The sequence below is a fragment of the Lates calcarifer genome, linkage group LG13 (assembly GCF_001640805.2).
Source record: "Lates calcarifer isolate ASB-BC8 linkage group LG13, TLL_Latcal_v3, whole genome shotgun sequence".
In the NCBI taxonomy this organism is placed as follows: domain Eukaryota; kingdom Metazoa; phylum Chordata; class Actinopteri; family Centropomidae; genus Lates; species Lates calcarifer.
Window position 1 is genome coordinate 2,504,156 of NC_066845.1, and position 18,270 is coordinate 2,522,425.

The 18,270-nt window shown below is 38.5% G+C and overlaps 2 protein-coding genes across 4 annotated transcripts; one reads left to right on the forward strand and one right to left on the reverse strand.

Annotated features, from left to right (window-relative positions):
- Positions 1-9,925, forward strand: prlrb (prolactin receptor b). Of its 2 annotated transcripts, none has more exons than XM_051075362.1 (9): positions 1-168; positions 2,101-2,275; positions 3,398-3,530; positions 4,481-4,650; positions 5,741-5,907; positions 7,247-7,388; positions 7,487-7,583; positions 7,690-7,759; positions 7,855-9,925. In XM_051075362.1, the coding sequence occupies exons 2-9, from the start codon at positions 2,197-2,199 to the stop codon at positions 8,680-8,682; spliced, it is 1,686 nt and encodes a 561-aa protein (XP_050931319.1). In that variant the 5' UTR covers positions 1-168; positions 2,101-2,196; the 3' UTR covers positions 8,683-9,925. The 2 variants fall into 2 exon arrangements, with proteins under 2 accessions (XP_050931319.1, XP_018525195.1); XM_018669679.2 differs by having other exon boundaries at positions 2,188-2,275.
- A 427-nt stretch (positions 9,926-10,352) lies between these two features.
- LOC108878579 (selenocysteine insertion sequence-binding protein 2) lies at positions 10,353-18,183 on the reverse strand. 2 transcript variants are annotated; one of them, XM_018669556.2, is made up of 18 exons: positions 17,985-18,183; positions 16,470-16,585; positions 16,191-16,335; positions 16,032-16,104; positions 15,687-15,865; positions 15,481-15,565; positions 15,295-15,389; positions 14,867-15,004; positions 14,645-14,731; positions 14,372-14,473; positions 14,139-14,274; positions 13,788-13,954; positions 13,547-13,676; positions 13,238-13,415; positions 12,894-13,114; positions 12,598-12,752; positions 12,291-12,495; positions 10,353-12,161 (listed from the first exon to the last, which is right to left on the reverse strand). In XM_018669556.2, exons 1-18 carry the CDS (start codon positions 17,991-17,993, stop codon positions 12,034-12,036), a joined length of 2,349 nt encoding a protein of 782 aa, XP_018525072.1. In that variant the 5' UTR covers positions 17,994-18,183; the 3' UTR covers positions 10,353-12,033. The 2 variants fall into 2 exon arrangements, with proteins under 2 accessions (XP_018525072.1, XP_018524983.1); XM_018669467.2 differs by having other exon boundaries at positions 15,687-15,901; positions 17,985-18,182.
- Between the last annotated feature and the right edge of the window lie 87 nt (positions 18,184-18,270).

Below are 18,270 nucleotides of genomic sequence, written 5' to 3' on the forward strand. Positions count from 1 at the left end.
TCCTATCCAACCATACCTGAGGTGTCGCCAGGTGTGAGAGGATCATTCTCTGTAATGTCTTCACAGAGGGAGGCTGTTTTTTCCCCGTGTCACTGTGTCAACATCAGCTAAATGTAGTTAGTTTACAAAGACGAGAAGGTCGACACCCGTCCTAAACTGGTGTGTTAGGTAAGTGAACACTGAAGGCGTTAATGTCTTTGCAGCTGTTTTCGCATAAATGCATTTCAAAAGCGGAAAATATGAATTTTTAGTTTGCGTTTCGGTTTGATGTGTGTGCTCGCAGGTATGTCTGCAGGGAGTAGACTCAACCGGAACGCCTAGTTGCGGGATGTAATGCAATACCTATGCATCATATATGCAGTATGAACTGGCTTATAATGTTCAGTTTCTATTGGGGGGAATTTATTCTATTGTAACCTGATTGTTTCGTGGCCTTCTGATGAATATAATATGTTATTTTGTTATTTTGTCCACTATTATAGAAACACCTGACATTAAACAGGAGTCAGTATTTCTTTTTGTTAAATGTTCTAAAATGGTAAATGGAGATAACTACAGGCAGCTCATAGAAAGGGTGACTAAAATGTTGATTTGAGATTTAATAATCTCTGTGGTATGTTGTGTATTGAGCCAATACTAGAGTAACATATTAAATGGCGCAACAGGGAGTAATACTAACATTAACAGTGGAGTTTCAGCATGGATCTTTCCAGCCATCTGAATGTATTTTTGCTCTGTTTTTACAGTTCAGCTTGTTGTCTGTCATTTTCACCAAGAGGTTATAGTGTAGTGTTTATTCATAAACAGTGCTTACTTCTTTTTTCCCTTTTTTGTGGGAACATATTAAAAATAATGATTTTTCTCAGTACTAATTATAATGTTATTCAGCTCCAGCTATGTAGTTGTGTCATTTAGCTTATTAAGAGAATGGCTGTAGGGAAGAAATTTGAAAGAATGAAAAAGTGTCATCCTCTAAATAAATAAATAAATAGATAAATAAATAAGTAAGTAAGTAAGTAAAAAAATATTAGAGCAAATTGCCAGACAGGCTAGTGTTAAGTATTTTGGCATCTAGGCCTGTTTGTCTTTGTCAGAATTGAGAAATATCCCTCATCCAGATCCCGCCTTGCTCAAGCGATCCTGTTAAAACTTGTCAGAGCAGGTGTCGCAGCATGAAACTGAGCTGTTGTCACTGTGGTTACTGCACATAACAAGAAAAAAGTTATTGAAAATGTGTAACCCCTTTGTGCCATCCTGTAAGTAAGGGTTGGTGGTCAGTTTAGGGAATCTTTCCTCCACCTTTAAAGGTGACTAATTGCATCAAGCATTTCAACGTTGTTATGTAGCGAAGAGCAGGGAGGCAGGAAAAAAAAAACCATTCTGGAGGCTGAAGCAGGGAGCATAAATCTGCCGAAAGCTCGCTATGAGCCAATCAGTCATCCACCAGTAAATTTCCAAAGGGTCCAAAAACCTGAGGAAAACAAGCACAGGGCTTTGAAGCAAGCTTGTTATAGCTGAGTGTGCTGTCATTCTGTTACCTGTGTGTAGAAATATGAGTTTCCAGAAATAAGGAAGTAAAAGTAAAATAAATGTCTAAACTCCATTTGGATTATTTCAGAGAGCAACATTAGTGAGTCAAATGAGTTAAAAAAAAAAAAAACAAAGCTCAAGAAGCATTTATCCTTAGCAATCAATATGTTTCAATTAATTATATTCCTTTAGATTCACAGTTTGTTAGTTACAGACTTACTAAAATACCACCAGGATATTGCATAATCAACAGTTCATAATCGTCACAGTTGCCTAGCTAAGTCTGGTAAATCCAGTTTCTTTCTGAATCCAGTTGCTCCAGTAGGAAACTCTGCACCTTTGATCTGTCTTTGTTAACTTCTAACTTGTTTGACGAACTCTGATTGGAGGGTTGAATGTTGCTGTGTCAGTCACGTCAGAACGTACCTGATAATTCTCACATACTGTTAATAATTTTAACAGTATGTCATTAGTCATGTGATGACTGTAGGTGGCCTGTACATGTTGGCGACAGCACGTGCAAATAATTGTTGCCTGTGTTCGGTGTTTTTTCATATGCCCTTGTTTTAGGTAAAAACAAGACCCGCAGCCAAGCCGCAGGTTTTTATCACCTCATTAACTACATGCTGGTGATGTCACTCTTCATGTTCTTTTAAGGCACACAACATGACAGTTTGTACCAGGATGAGGGGACATCTTGGGTTGGCACTGCTCTTGCTGTTGTCTGCAGCTGTAGAGTCCAACAGTAAGTTGAAAGGCTTGAGTGACATTATCTTTGGCCAATAGCAACATGATGTTTAAAGGGTTGGTTCACTCAAAATACAAAAACACAAACAGCAACAAAATAATAAAATACTCAAATGGCACAGCATTGAAAAATTACATTTAAAAATGACTTTTTAAATGTTATTTTATCAATTCTCTTACCTTTTTTTCCTAAAGAACTCTAGTTTTACAATACAGAGTAAGTAAAAAACACCTTGTGTATACACCTTATGTATATAAGTAAATACAGTTCATGAAAAGAAAGAAACTATGTTTTTACAGCTTTTTTCCTTGAACTTTCAGCTGTAGATACTCAGACAAATTACTTAGACTTCCTGTTCTAATTAGTGAGTCCAAACAATACATTTTTCCAAAGTAATGTAAATAGAGGTTATATATGATCAGCATTAAAAGAGAGTTTACACTACAGTTGTTTTGACAAATTCAGTTCTCTTCCCAGAAACACCATCTCCACTTTCTCCGTCTTTACCATATATCTCAACAGGGAGGGCCACTGAGGACAAACTCTTTTACAAGCACGCCCTGATTACAACACATATAAAACAATAAAAGCAGACAAAAGTTACCAAAAATAAATCAATAAATTCCACAACAAAGTGGTCAAGGACATCAACGTAAGGGACAACATCAATTCAAAGAACACATTCACCAGAGTCTCAGTGATAATCTTACCATGTTAACCTTAGCTTAGCCGGTGTGTGTGGGGGTGGCTAACTCTCGCACTCTTCGAGGTGAAATTACTGTTGTTTGTCAATGGGGTCTGGTGGTGATATGTAGTGATGATTGTGGTTAAACAAAAAGGATCTTAGAAAATAAAATAATTTGAACAAATTAAAAACTTAAGACAAGAAGTTTTCAGTGCTGTGAGCATAAATTCATTTAACTTTGATTGACCTGGAGTGGTCAAATAAAAACTGCCTGCATGGTTAGATGCCGCTAAAGGAAAGCATGTGATTTGAGTGAACTAGCCCTTTAACACATTATTTACAGCAAAGTTTTACCATGCAGAAATATCTCTTTTTACTGTATTAGTTCTGCATTTGGAAGTGGGAGCTGAGGATTGTTTGTCATGTGTTGCCAGGCATGTCTCCACCAGGGAAACCAGTCCTGCTCGGCTGCAGGTCCCCTGAGAAGGAGACGTTTACCTGCTGGTGGGAGCCGGGCTCTGACGGAGGGTTAAAGACCACGCACCGCCTCTTTTATGAGAGAGAGAGGTTAGTCCAATCACCAAGGTTTTTTGTTTGTTTGTTTTGTTTTTAAATTTTCCTCAACAGACTATTCAGAGATAGAGGGAAGGTGAGGGAAATGTCTCCAACTGGAAGGAAATCAGGATTTTAATCACACTACACTGTGTGTCTAACTTAAATACTAAGCCAACAAGTGTCCCATTAAATTTCAGATAAGTTTATCACCCACACTGCGAGCCAGTGACAGTTGTTAGTGTAGCGCTGCAGACGAGCGAGTGGAAAACTACCAGCTCTCCTGTTCACACACTCGTGCTCAGTCAGCTGAGCGCAAATCTTTGTTGCTGTGGAAGTCAACCTGCAGACTTCAAACACTTCACCTGTGTGACCCTCACTCGCCCTGACTTCAGGGCAAAATGCCAATACTGACAATTTAAGACATTTTGAGGATGGTAATGTCCATCTGTTGGTCCTCTACATTGGTTCAGACTAAAAACATTTCAACAATCTCAACAAAACTCATCTATGGATTATAAACAATCACGCTCCCCAGGGGCTGAAATGTAATGATGGTGGTGATCTCTTGACTACACAACTGGTGCTGACCATCAGGTCAGTATTTGCATTTGTATGTATGTGGTAGTATGCAGAATGCAGTACCTGCTAAACATTAACATGCTAGTGTGGTGATTGTGATACATAAAAATAATTAGATAGTTCTATATGGTTTGACAAAACCATAGAGTGTACTTTCACTCCACATTTGGGATCATGTTGTAGTGATCACTGAGGAAAACACACACCTGACTCATATCTGATTATTAGTATAAAGCCATTATCAGCTGAACCCTGTGCTTGTTTATTGAGTGCTACCATGTATTTACTGACCACAGCAAACTTACATAATGTGTAAGCAAAATGCTCTGAGCAGCGTTCACCCACATCCTGGTCAGTAAAGGTCTTGTTTTGTCTATGTTCAGACTGGAGGGAAAGCACGAGTGTCCAGACTACCGCTCGGCAGGGAGGAACTCCTGTTTCTTTGACAGGGACCACACCTCCATCTGGGTGGACTACCACTTGACAGTGGTGGCCTCCAATGAGCTTGGGAACACCACTTCAGATATCTTTAAAATGGATGTGATGGAGATCGGTAAGTTGTTTTTCCCAAAGAAAAAGGATTTTAGTGAGATGAATGAATCAAACCTCAGGAGAGAGATTCAAATTATGTTCTGGTTCCTGTTCACTGATACAGATGGGACTCTGTTTCTAATAAGTGCACAAAGAAACTAAAATATAAACAACAAAAATGAAAACTAACAAATATAGTAACTGAATCTTTTTCAGTAAATCAACCCTTTGTATATTGACAATATCTTGCTTTAAGGGTTTTTATCTGAGTTATGACAAATATGTAGAATATGATTCCTGTGGGTTTGGCTCTGCACTGTGCGACTTACTGTACAATGAATATAAAAACCACTGACCTCCCTTTGACTTCATGGATTGTTGTTTTACAAGACTGAACCACAGTGGATATCCTTAGGATTTTCTGGCATTCATTAACTGTGACTAAATGAATCATTAATAAAAAAAAAACAAATAATTAATAATACTGAAGAATAACTGCTTAGCTCAAGGGTGCTTTTGTGTCAGTGATACACTTCGAACTATTGACTGCTACAAGATCTGTGTATTTGTTAAAGCAGAAGTTAACACAGCATAAAATTATCAGTATTGATTGCGCTAAAGATTGGCTGTGCAGCTTTCTTAAGCTTAGTAAGGAATGGAAAAGTACTGACTGACAGTCATGAGACACAAATGAAAACCTGAACAGAATGAGGCAGAACTGGTTTGTGGCTGGCGTAAAACTTGTGTACAGTCGCGGATCAAATTTCACACCTTTTGTTTGCTACAAACTTTCGTGTCCCCGCTCATTTTAAAAACTTTGGTTATTGGTTACAGTTTTCAGCTGTTGTACTGATTACAGTACATGTGATGCAGTGATGCAGAACTAATTACATTTGCGTTTTAGTGCTAATTAGCAAATATTAGCATGCTAAACAAAGAAACCTGGTAGACATTATGCCTGTAAATATCAAGGTGTCAGTATTGTCATTATAAGCGTGTTAGCATGTTGACGTTGGCATTTAGCTCAAAGCATTGCTGTGCCTGTGTGCAGCCTCATAGAGGTACTAGTGTGGCTCTGGACTCTTCACTCTTGTTCTCTCTGTACTCGACAGTGAAGCCCAACACTCCTGAAAACGTCACTCTGCTGGTGATGAAGAGAGAGGACAATCTATATCTCCATGTCAGATGGGAGCCTCCCTATAACACAGACACCAAGTCTGGCTGGGTCACCATTAAATATGAGCTAAGAGTCAAACAAGAAAAGAGCAACGAGTGGAAGGTGAGTCCAAAACAAAAAGCAGTTCACTGGTTCACTGGAGAGGTGCTGAACACTGTTTGTTTTGTGAAGGAAAGAACAGCAAGAGCCTTTAAAAGGTACAATCTCTGATCCGCATGTAACCTGCTTTCACTGTCAAATGGACTGATAGGACTTTTTTTGCAGAAACCAACAAGACACAGTCATGTTGTTATAGGTTTGCTTCAGAGCTGAAAAGATTTGTAGGTTTTTTTAAAAACTGAATCAACTGACAAAAAAATCTGCAACAATTTTAGTAAGCAACTTATTTAGACATTCCAGTTTCCAAAATGTGAATATTTGCTGCTTTTCTTAGTCCTCTGTGATAGCAAACTGTATATCTTTCAATTTGGACTGTTGGTGAAACAAAACAAAGCATTTGGAGACATAACTTCGGGCTCTCAGAGGCTGTGATTATATTTTAGACAATAAAAAATAAATCTAAAAATGTTGTCAGATTAACTGATAATAAAATTAATTGTAAGTTGTATCCCTAGTTTATTCACATCAGTTATGCTTGTGTAAACAATTGTAGCATAGGTTTATGTCCTAAATTATAGTCAACTGATAAAGGGGAAAGTATGATGCATTGTTAGTTTGAGGCTATCCTCTACACAAAACAAAATAATTTAATTTTGTGCTGATACTCCTCTATAAAGATAAAACAACTTCAGGGTCCTCATAGCAAAAGCACTGATGAATCAGGCTGGAGGTCCCTTCCAAAGGATCTGAGGCTACCATCTGGTCAATAAGGAGTTAAAAGTTGACCAGTTCAGGGTCAGACCAGATTTTTTTCTGAGGATGATCAGTAACATTTTGAGACAGACTGAAAAATCTTCACTGGTAGCTTGTGATTTCAGGCTATAGATAGGGGTGATAAAATTGTTATTAAATGTCTTGTGGCTGCATTTTAGACCAGTTGAAGGTGGGAGATAAATCTGGCTTTGGTATTTGAATTGCAGCAGCCAAAATAGGACAGAAGTAAGCAACCTTTAACCTTTCTTCAAGTCAGGTAAACAGTCAAGTTGATATGTAGCCAGACAGTAGAGGGCAAAAAAACTCCAGGACTGTCAATTGCTGTGACTCTCTTCACACTACACACAAGCATGTAGTGTGTATTATTCAAATATTTTGTCAATATGCAGTTTTGCATTTAGTATTTAATAAATCAGTATATCATTGTGCTGTAATTAGAACTGTCTGCCAAACCAACTCAGGTAAACAAATGTATTTGCAAGTACTACTTAGATCCAAATGTGATGCTAACAAGGGTACAAGGTCACTGTTGGCTGAGATGTGTTTTTTCCCCTCTTTCTCTCCCTAGGAGTACACATCAGGCACAGAAACCCACATCAACCTATACAACATCAATCCTGGGACACTGTACGCTGTTCAGGTGCGCTGTAGATTAGATCATGGCTCCTGGAGCGAATGGAGCAATTCTACCTCTGTGAATACCCCTGACTGTAAGTCTTAGAACTTATCTGCTCCATCTATGGCTTTTACAGGGAAGAGGCGACTGCTATAAGTTCTAACAATCAATAAAAATATTGTTTTTATTTAGATCCTCACAATGAGAAACTGTTTTGGATCTTGGTTTCCATGCTCTCTGCAGTTCCATTTATAACAGCAATGTGTATCTTGGTCATGAAGAGGAAAAAGTATGTATCTCCTGCAAAGAAATATATACAACTCTTATATAAACCCCATGTAAAGCCAGGATGATAAGATAACCTGATTCCTGACTCACTTTCTTTTGTTCCTCAGTGTGAAGCAGTATCTTCTGCCCCCTGTTCCTGGTCCAAAGATAAGAGGAGTTGATGTTCAACTTCTCAAGGTAACACTGCATCTGCACTGTATTTCAAGCATATCTGAAAATGTCTTTTGACACTGGTAACAATTTACTGAATTATCCCTAACTAACCCTTACAGAGGGGGCGATCTGAGGACGTCATTAATGCTCTGATCATCAACCAGAGCTTTCCTCCCATGGTGGCCTGGAAGGACCAAATCGAGGAGTACCTAATCGTGTCTGACGACGGACTCCTGCTAGACCCTTCCAGTTCTCAAAAAAGGAAGAAAAGCTTGATTATTCCTGCTGGCTTCCACTTAGACTTGGGGATCCAATGTAAGGAGCCAACCCCAGTCCAAAGAGACTTGCAGAAGGCTGAGGAAAGAAAGAATGAAATGGATAACTTTGTAAAAGCCAATACGTCTCTTACAGAGGGGAATTTATCTGACATGGAGCCACCCCAGCCGCCAACTCAGAAACAGCTGTTCCCAATTGCAAGCTTTGTAAAAACAACTGATCAGAGTCCATCAAAGCACAACAGTGCTGCTGAGAACACCGTGAAACCTCTTGCAAATTGCGGTTATGTGGATATTCAGAGACATGAGAATGCAAAGGAGGTGGATGTGATAGAGGTGGACTACAGCAGAGTAAAGGAGGTGAGCGGTGACAATATTCTTATCCTCCAGAGAGGAAACATCCCAGGCTACATGGACATTCAGAGACAAAAGGAGAACATACCAGAGGACTACAGCAGGGTGAAAGAGGTGGATGGTGACAATAAGGTCCTCCTGCAGAGACAAAATGCCTCCACTGACTCTTCTTGTAGGGAAAAGGGTAACCACTACACAGACTGCACCAATCAGAAGCTAAGAAATCCTCATGTAACTGGACCTAGTAAAGTGGGAGTGTGCACAGAACTAATTGGTAGTGGATATGTTGATACTATCCCTGCACCACCTTTAATGTAAAATTTGTTTTCATATGGACTTAGTAAGAGTTTAAGCAATGAGCTGGAGATATTCTATATTTTTCTTATTTTTACTCAATGGATTGACACTCGGTACAGACATTCATGGTAAACAGAGGAAGAATCCTGCTGACTTTGATGATCCCCTAATCTTTCCTCTGCACCACATGGTTAACATTTGTGGTTCATAGTGGAATATTTTGACAGCTATGAGACTGATTGTCTTTGAAGATTCTTAGTCATGCGGATTATGGCATTTCGAAGTGCTAAGCAAAGGCAACTGGACTTGCTTGAAGTTCTTGAAAACGTTTCATGCCTCATTTGAAAGGCTTCAAGAACCTCAAGCATGTCCAGTTACCTTTGTGTAGCACTTAAAAATATTTGACGGATAGCTGTAATATGTAATGATCCTCTGACTTTTCATCTTGTGCCATCAGTAAGTCAAATTTTCAATTTACTCAGAGAAGCAGTTCTCTGAGTAAATGGATGGCACAAATTTTATTCTGGTGTGGTTCCCAGGAGATGAATCCTAATTCCTTTGGTGATTTCCTGACCTTTCCTCTAGTGCCACCATCAGTTTGACATTTTTGGTTCCAAGTGAAATATATCAACAAATATGGGATGGATTACGATGATGTTCATGTTCTCCACAGGATGAATCCACACAATTTGGCTGATCCCCTGCCTTTTCCTCTACATTTTTGGTTTCAAGCTATATCAAGCTTCAGCTAGATGGAATACTTGTTAGCAGAATTATAATTGTTGCTTTGGAAGAAAAAATAAAGCAGTAGTTGGCGATGAAAAGATTATATAATGGTTTTGCAGTCTATTGCTTTTGCCTCAGGCTAAGGTAATTCTGGTTTATCTGGGATGTGTACACAAGAAAGCGACTGCACTGCGTCTTTCAAAGTAATTACACTCACAACACAAAATTCACGTAGCAACAAGCACATCTGGATTAATAAACACTAATCTGAAAAAAATAAGCAGAGGACTGCAGAGAAACATGTCAGTAGTCTAATCAACTAAACTATTTATTTTGCAAGACATTTTATGCCACTGATTTTAAAGGAATGGCTTCCTATTACTCATCGGCTATTGAATTTCATTCCAGAAAGATAAAAATCCTTTTTGAAAATATAGTTCATTTTCTTAGTTGTGTTATTTTAAGTCACAAATAATTTAATGTTTTTTATGTCTTGTTTGAGTTTGACATTGCCAATAAATTATATTCCACAGTTTAACCCTGTGACAAGAAATCATTTTTGAAACAAAACATTTCACATGTAAAGCCAACACAGGGGACTTTACGGTACATTGTACAAGGGATTTAAAAAGAGATGATTGTCTTTTTATGTTCATGTAGGGAGAAGCAGTATGAGAATTCAAAGGTGTTGACTGAATTTACATGTAATGATTTGTGTTTCTTTGTTTGTTTGTTGTGTTTTGAGATGGAAGACATAGCATTTTAAAATGTTTGTTTGTATTGTATATTTTACACACCATGTCTGGTCTTGAGTGTAAACCCAGGATTTTTTTTCATGCCTCAGGTTAAGGAGAGAAGCTTGAAAAGTAAACATGACTTTTTATGTCTCTGAAAGAAAGTTTCTTTTCTTTAATCAAAATAAACAAAATGTCGGTGTAAAAGGACCATTTCAGATATAACGTAAATATTTTCCAAGAACCTTTATTCAGATCAAAGATCACTTATTTAGTGTGATATTTATTGACAAATATTAATAATGTCAACAACAGACAAAGACCCAATTCTTACTAAATGTCATTTTTTTCTGTTTTTCTTTTTACATTTATTAGAACATTTGTTTCAATTTAGTTATGTAATCACTGTGTATTATATTGGGGTGCCTCAGGGAAACATACTCGGCCAAGTACTATTCCTCTTGTATATTTATGTTTCACTCTCTTAAAGTAAATACCGCATTTGTATTTAGTTTATATTCAATGATTTAGAAAACAGCTGCATTAGAGAATATATCTTTAGCTACATCATATTGGTACTGGTAACTACCAAATTCTACTTGACAGAACTGTTCAGCAACATCTAGTCCACCTTGCATGAACCCAATCCCATACCAACTTCCAATAACAAGATTCATTCAGGTCTGAACTCACTGCACATCACATTTTTTTACCACATCAAACACTGCACCATCTCTCCACAACTGAAACGTTCATATTAGTAATTTCGAATTCAAAATGATGACCGCAATGTTTTAAGACTTACTAGGTCATGATGATAAGTCTTCTCTAACCTACAGTTTTCATCTCACTCGTTTTAAATCTGAATTCTAACTTAATTTCAAATTTAGTAATTTATTGCTTCTTTTACCGGGACTGTCACCTAGTGCTTAAGATTACTGTCATTTGTCTTTTTTGATTATTTTGTGGTTTTATTTCTTTTTCTTCACTATGTGGAACAACAGAAAACTCACTCAAATTAACAGCAGGCAATGTTTTTTCCTATTTTGTTGTTTTTCCTGTTAAAAGAACCTAATCAGAGGCAGTCCAACATATAGTGTGCAGTACCTGTGCTATCAAAAACACAGGTTCTACTACGTAGTGCAATCAGAATTAAAAAAAAACTTCTCTGACTTGTAATGTAAAAAAGGATTTCATTTCTTAAAAACAAGAAAATAGCTCTTAAATGAAACCTAGGTGTGTCATGGTGGCCTGGGGGTTTAAGACTGTGGGCTCAATAAGATTTTTCAATCATGACTTTATGTTTAGAATTAATTCAATTCTTATTTAGGCCTATTTAAGATCTGCAGACCTTTGTTGCTCGCCATCCTTCCCCTCTCATCTCATTTCCTGTTATCCTCTACCGTTTCTGTCAAATAAAGTGAAGCTAATTGAGAAGAGAACCAGAGAAAAATGTAAAACAGTGGCTCTTGAGCCAAATTATCACTCATTATTTCTTAGTCCTCAATAACTGGTTGATATTCTACACACAGTCAGTACATAAACCCCTACACATTGTCTAGGTACATTCACAGACAACATGGTTGAAAATTCATATTGTGGGATCTCTTCAAGTGACAGCTTTGGTCCTGGTAAATCAGTGGTTAACCTCCATACACTCTTATATATATACACAGCTTTACCCATTTATCTTGAACTCAAACACAAACATATTAATTTAGCTTTTCAAAAAAAAAAAAGGGAAAAATAATTCATAATTCATTGCAAAAATTAGCAACATGACAATTTCCTGACAAAATCCTCACTGCAGCACAGCACTTGCATATGGGATTAAGTCCACCCTACTTTCTCCTACGCTGGTGATCAGCACAGGCGGGTTCATTTTTTTTAGGCACAGAGGGCTTCACCATTGTCAACTCTTCACATCTTCATCAGTGTTTTCAGTACATTCACTGTCCAAATGCATGGAGCTCAACTGCTCCTCAAAGTTCAAAAATTTATGGTTGTAGTCCTTCTCCAACATTTTCTTCCAAATTTTTACTGGGAGAAAGAAGGAATACAAAAAGATAATTATTTTATTTTTATTTGCCTTATTGTATCTACTACAACTCCCCTAAAGTGGATTTAAATAGTAGGTATCACCAGTGTTGGGCTGCAACAGTAACTTACTGTATTCTGGTTCCTCTGGCTGTGTGGTGTCAGGACTGGGCTCAGCCAGCCTGCTGATCTGCAGCTCCTCCTCAGTGTTCACTCCCTGCTCTGCCTCTGCTTCTGCCTCCGCCTCTGCCTGGCCTGTCTGCTCCAGGCTCGACACCATCACTTCATAGGCTCTCCTGGCCTCAGATGACAACTCGATCATCTTATGGTAGTAGTCCTGTGAGTGAGAAAGACTAAGGTTTTAGCTTTTTAAAAATACATTCATCGTCAAAAATCACTTCATCCATCTTGTTAGAGATCAGTAAGTGTTAAACCTGACCTGTGCACCATCGTAGTTGAAAATCCCCACCAAGCTGACAGGCACTGCCTTGTTGACGCAGCGACCCAAAGCTTTCCTGGAGAGCGCAAACACGAATGGTACCCCCTGTTCACGACACGTGTCAATGATGGTGTGCAGAGCCTCATCCAAGCCACCTGTGAAAGGTGACATTTTTCTATTAACGTTAGTCAAGTACAGATTGGGAGAAATTAAGAAAAAATTCTAAGACTAAATTAAACTGAGCTCCTAAAAACTTCCTGGTTACACACACTGAAGCTCTCACAGGGACACAGTACCTTTGGACTGGATTCTTTCACAGTTGGGTGAGATGATGACACACTTGACCTTCCTGAGTTTGAGGTGCTTCAGGACCTCTCTGAGCCCCATCACAATCCGTCTCTTCATGCGGGCCTTCATGGGGTCCTTCTGGTACAGGCGGTCTTGGAAACGAACCAGCTCCTTTAGCAGAGTCGTCACACACTCATCCACGTCTCTGCTCAGCATCTGGCTGCAGTAGCTGGCACATAAAACAAGATACATTTCAAATTAACCAAAAAAAGTGAGAAAAACAGTGATCAAATTCTGTGAGATTAAATGGTCATACAAAGATTATAACTTGTGTCTGAGTATACTGTCTTACTCTCTGAACTTTCTGCTGTGGATTTTGGGTCGATTGACTGGGCAGGGCACAGGTGAGGTGGTGGTTTGCTGCTCCACAGTCTCATCTTTGTCAGTCTCCTCATCGCCCTCTCTCACCATCTGGTTTATGCCATTTAACTCCAACTGATCATCAAGTTCCTCTGTAGGACTCCCAACCTCTGAGGTTTGAGAAACACAAAATAAAGATTAAATATTAGCTAAGATCAAAGATCTCCTTCATCTACTTGCAGCCGTGATAACTTACTGAAGGACTCAAATGTTTTTTTTTTTAAACATGCTTTGCTCTGACCTGGTGCATTAGTGTCACACTGCTCCTCTTCTGCAGGATCACTGGCAGGATTGAGCTCATTCTCAGGCAGCAGACCTCTCTCCTCCAGCAAACGTCTCTGTTTCCTCTCCTCCCTTTCTTTCAAAATGACCTGAGGATCAAACAAAAACAACCTAACTAACAAGGTTTTATGGCTGAAATACATTCTTAATAAAATGTAGCACATCTGTATTTCTTCTAGCGTGAGTGAACAGACCAGTACCTTCTTGAGAGGAGTGGGTTTCTTGGCTTTGGGCACCTCTCTCTGCTTTCCTTTCTTCACCAAAGGGCTAGTGGAGTCCAGGGGATTGTGTGCAATTTTATCCTGCTGCCAAGGTGGCTTCTTCTGGACTGATGGCTGCTTCTGGACAACAGGTAGTCCCCCACCAACTTTAAAGAAATAGTTTAAAAAGACAATTAATTCTGGGCTATATTTTAACTGCCTTGCATCGACGGATTAGGATCAGTAAGTATAGACCTGAGAGCGTCTTTTTGAGTGAGTGTAATCAGCCAAAATATAGAGAGACATGAGGAGCCCGTTGTAGCATAGGCCAAGATGTGGACCATAACCCACCTGAAAGAATGACTGGTTTGGCGTCTTGCTTGGCTTTTTGAGATTGCTGCTTCTTTTCCAGGGCGGCCAACATATTTCCAATGTCCAGCTGAACAGGAACTTTGCTCTTCTTACTGCTTTGCACTTTTTCAGCTTTCTAGAAATCACACGAGCAAGAGCACAGGTACAAATTAGGCTTTCTCCTGGATGATATTGAAGGACAATGTATTTGAATTTAAGCTAAAAATACAAACCTGTCCTTTTTTAACTGTCTCTGTGGGCAGAGTTTTTGTGGCAGTTGATTTTTCCTTGTTCTGGTCCGCAGACTGGTGCTGACCTCCTTCTCTTTGGTTTTCCTTAAAAAAACATCACATCGTTTTGGCAAATTACAAAATAATTTATCTTAGTGACAATCCATTTATGTTGAAATGTGTATTTTCCACCCCTGTAATGCGCATTTAAGGAAATCCAAAATAACACTGTATAATTAATATGTGAAAACATCCCTAAGGATAAATATAGTGTACCTCATTGCATAGCTTTGCTGCATTACTGCTGCTTATCAATCTATCAGTCACAGTCAAAGAAGTCAAACCTGGAAACTCCTCTTCATCCTGACAAGACAGAAAGTCAACAAAAACCATGATCCATCCAACGCTGTAAAGGAATCTGCACTTACTTTCAAAACTTTAAAAATGTTCATTATAGGTTTTGCTTTGGAATTAAATGAAAAAGCTGGTTTTATTTACCTCAAATTTGGGAGGCTCCTGATAAAGTGGTGATTCTTCAGGGTCCACTTCTGCATCTTCACCTTTAGCTTTCTTCTTCTTTTTCTTCCGTTTTTTCTTCCCTGAGGCACCCTCTTCCTGCTGTGCCATTTCCTCCAACTGACAAAATGCAAAAGGAGGAGACAGAAAACAACGTTGAAACACACGGCAGCGCAGTGAAACCTAAAGGTTTACCTGACAGCTATGAATTTTTACTTCAATAAGTGACTAATAGCTTTAACAGACTAAAGAGCCACACTAGACTTGTTAAAATTTAACAAAATGTAACAGAACTTTCAGCCTGGATTTAGGATTTAGGAATGAAATCTCTCACTTCAGTTAGACTATGAAAGATACACCTGAAAGCTGAGCCATTGTCTTGATATTTTAAATAACATTAATCATCTCACCTGCACGTGATTACTGCTGATTGTCTTCTCTTTAGGGATGAGTTTCTTCGGAGGCTGAGAGGCAACATTAGCCCACGATGTCACGACCAGCTGACCTGTTCACAAAAAAGGATAATCAATATCTGAAATATTACTGTGTTTGCCCTGTAGTTAATGGAAGACTGACAACAAGACGTTTCACCTAACCTGGTGAGATGGCACGGGAGTCTGTCGTAGTATTAGTGGCACTTGGTTGGGGATCAGGTTGTGTTGGGGATCCTCTCCTGCCGGACTATAGAAAACAGAAAATTACAGTAACAGTGTTGCGCCAAATTTATGTGTATAACTCTGTTTAAGTGACATTCACAACTAACTCATACACAGGCTTACATCTGATATTTCAGTTAGCTCACCTTCCATGCAGATGCTGACACATGCATTTGAGGACTTGTGGATGGAGGAGTTGGACCCCAACACTCTTTCTGAACAAGAGGAGGGTCTGCTTTACCCAGGGAAACACCAGCTAACTCTGGGAAGTCAGCCATCTTCACTTCAAATGGGATCAAGTCAGTCTGTGCTGGTTTTGGTCTCCCTGAAAAGTTTGGAACAGACCTAGCATCTCTAAAACCTGAGGATCAATTAGTAGTTCAGATATTAGAATATATATATATATATATATATATAACATCATTTCTGGAGATATTTTTGGAGAAAAAAAACTGAAAATTCTCTATTTGGCTGGCATGTGTGATAACTACCTCTTTTCTGTCCATCAGTGTTCTTGCCCATGATTCTGCCTTGAGCAGGAGAGTCACTGCTGCTTTTTGATGCCTGGGGAGATAAATGAAAATCATTGAAATTAATCTCATTAAGACAGGTTTTTAATTTTGCTTTCTAAAACTCAAAATGAAACCAACCTTTGCTTGCAGATCCCGTACGGACCTGTCTCTCTGGTGGAAATCATCACTGGTCTCTCTAACGCGACGGCTGCTGCTGTAGCCATGACTTCTCGCTACATCTCCCTCTTTTCTTGCTGGCTTTGGGCTCTGACCTGAGCGGTTCCTTAATGAAGATCCAAAATTTGCACAAATAAGTGGTTGAATTATTTACTCAGATGCAGCAGACCATTAGATAGGCCAAATGCTTGGCTACTTTGACCAAGACAGAAATATTATGAAATATAACTTTCTTCCTACCCTCTTGAAATCTGGTCAGAAATATAAGGATTTGGTAACATCAGAGGTGGTGATGAAGCTGTGTGAAGCTCAGCAGGATCCTTTCTCTGTCTCCTCTGGTGTTTAGAGTCAAAAGGCTGGACAGCAAAAAAAAAACAAAAACAAAACAAAAAACAATATAATTATTTAACTGAACCGTCTCTGCCCCCTTTGGGAAAATTAAAGAAAGACCATTTTAACATTGATCACAAAATATCTATCTTTTATTCACTGCTTGTTTGCCTCACTCCAAGGACTCATCAGAAAGCAAAAGCCTAGCTTCAAATAGTGATATTGGAGGAGAAATAACAAATGCAGAGTGGAAACATATTTGTTTACAGTCACAAGTTTAAACCATTAATATCAGGTTCAAACTTTAAAATGTAAGTGGTTAATAAGAACATACATTACTACTTCAACTTACACAGGTTCAGTCTAAACATCCCAAACCGTGCATTACATGTGATGAAGAAAAACTGATTCATTATCATGTCCTGTTATCAAAGATTTATGATAGAAAGCGGTAATTGTGTTTCTCATATTGTTAATTTGGATCTTCCTTTGTGCCTTAAGTCATGTTTACTTATATGTTACAAGAAAAAGACAATATCTTTTCATTGTCTTTGTGCAAACAATTTCTGTTTGCTGGAAAAATTCACTAAAGCCATCCTTTTGTCAAAGGCTGAATGAACTTTTAAACCAGTTTTCCCTTAAATTTGCATTTCAGGGAAAATGCAAAGAGAGGGAGGGCATTTATGAATTTCCTAAAATAAGAGTCTTTAAGGACATTTGAGGATATTTCAGTACAAGAATTTTATATCTATTCACTTAGTTATTCAATATTTGGTTGTCTTTTCCTCAAGTACAATTTTACTTATATCTCTGTATACGTACATATGTATGTGTGCACAAATGCACATATATACTAAGCCTGATATTATATCATTGCTTACTTTCTTTCTTTTTATATAATATCACCATTTTGTGTGTGACATACATTTAAAATAGAGTTAAAGGGGGAAAGACTGGACAGCAGATGATAGTTTGCTCAACAGTCTGCTTGAATACGACCTTTGACAATCACGTTACTGGCTCCGGTTCAAGTGAAACCATGTAATCCCACAGTTAAAGTTATTTGACATTATCTTATCACTTTATCCTTGTTTTCGACTCTTATTTCATTCAATGAATCAGCTCAACTTGTGATTCGAGCACAGTTTGCTCATTTATGTAGCTCAAATTAACATCCAGCTAACGTTACATACTCATGACTATTAAGTACCTTACCAATACTGTGTCAAATCGTTTTAACTAACAACTAAATTGTGTGGACAAAGTTGCGGTCCAGTTATAACCTTCCTCTGTGCAAGTTTATCACGGCTAAAGTTTGTTCAAAGTTAGCTTTCGGCCAGCTACGTGCATTAGTGTAGCTTAGCGATACTGGCTAGCATGCTAGCAAGCTCCAAAACAATAGTTCCGTTATTTTTCGTTAACTACCTTGTCCATCTTCAGGTTTATTCTAGATGCAGTCACATCTCCGCACGTTCACTCGATCTTCCACGTGTTGTCAAACTCCCATTTACTGCGGTGCCACATTTATCTGCGCCAACAGTGTGTTGGCTATCCAGGCTAAGCAACCTGTTTGATAGGGTTAGCATAGCAGCTACTTGAGCCTGATGGGAACAGCTGATGTTTACATGGTGTGCAATGAGAAGAGCTTATAGCGCCATCTTCTGTCTCCACAGCGTTACAAACATGTGGGTTACAAATCAACACCGCAACA

Coding starts and splice junctions, on each gene's coding strand:
- prlrb (XM_051075362.1), top strand. CDS start 2,197: ATGACAGTTTGTACCAGGATGAGGGGACATCTTGGGTTGGCACTGCTC. Junction 2,276..3,397: donor TGCAGCTGTAGAGTCCAACA/GTAAGTTGAAAG, acceptor ATGTGTTGCCAG/GCATGTCTCCACCAGGGAAA. Junction 5,908..7,246: donor AAAAGAGCAACGAGTGGAAG/GTGAGTCCAAAA, acceptor TTCTCTCCCTAG/GAGTACACATCAGGCACAGA.
- LOC108878579 (XM_018669467.2), bottom strand. Junction 13,677..13,787: donor AACCCACTCCTCTCAAGAAG/GTACTGGTCTGT, acceptor TTTGATCCTCAG/GTCATTTTGAAAGAAAGGGA. Junction 12,162..12,290: donor GCCAGAGGAACCAGAATACA/GTAAGTTACTGT, acceptor TCTTTCTCCCAG/TAAAAATTTGGAAGAAAATG.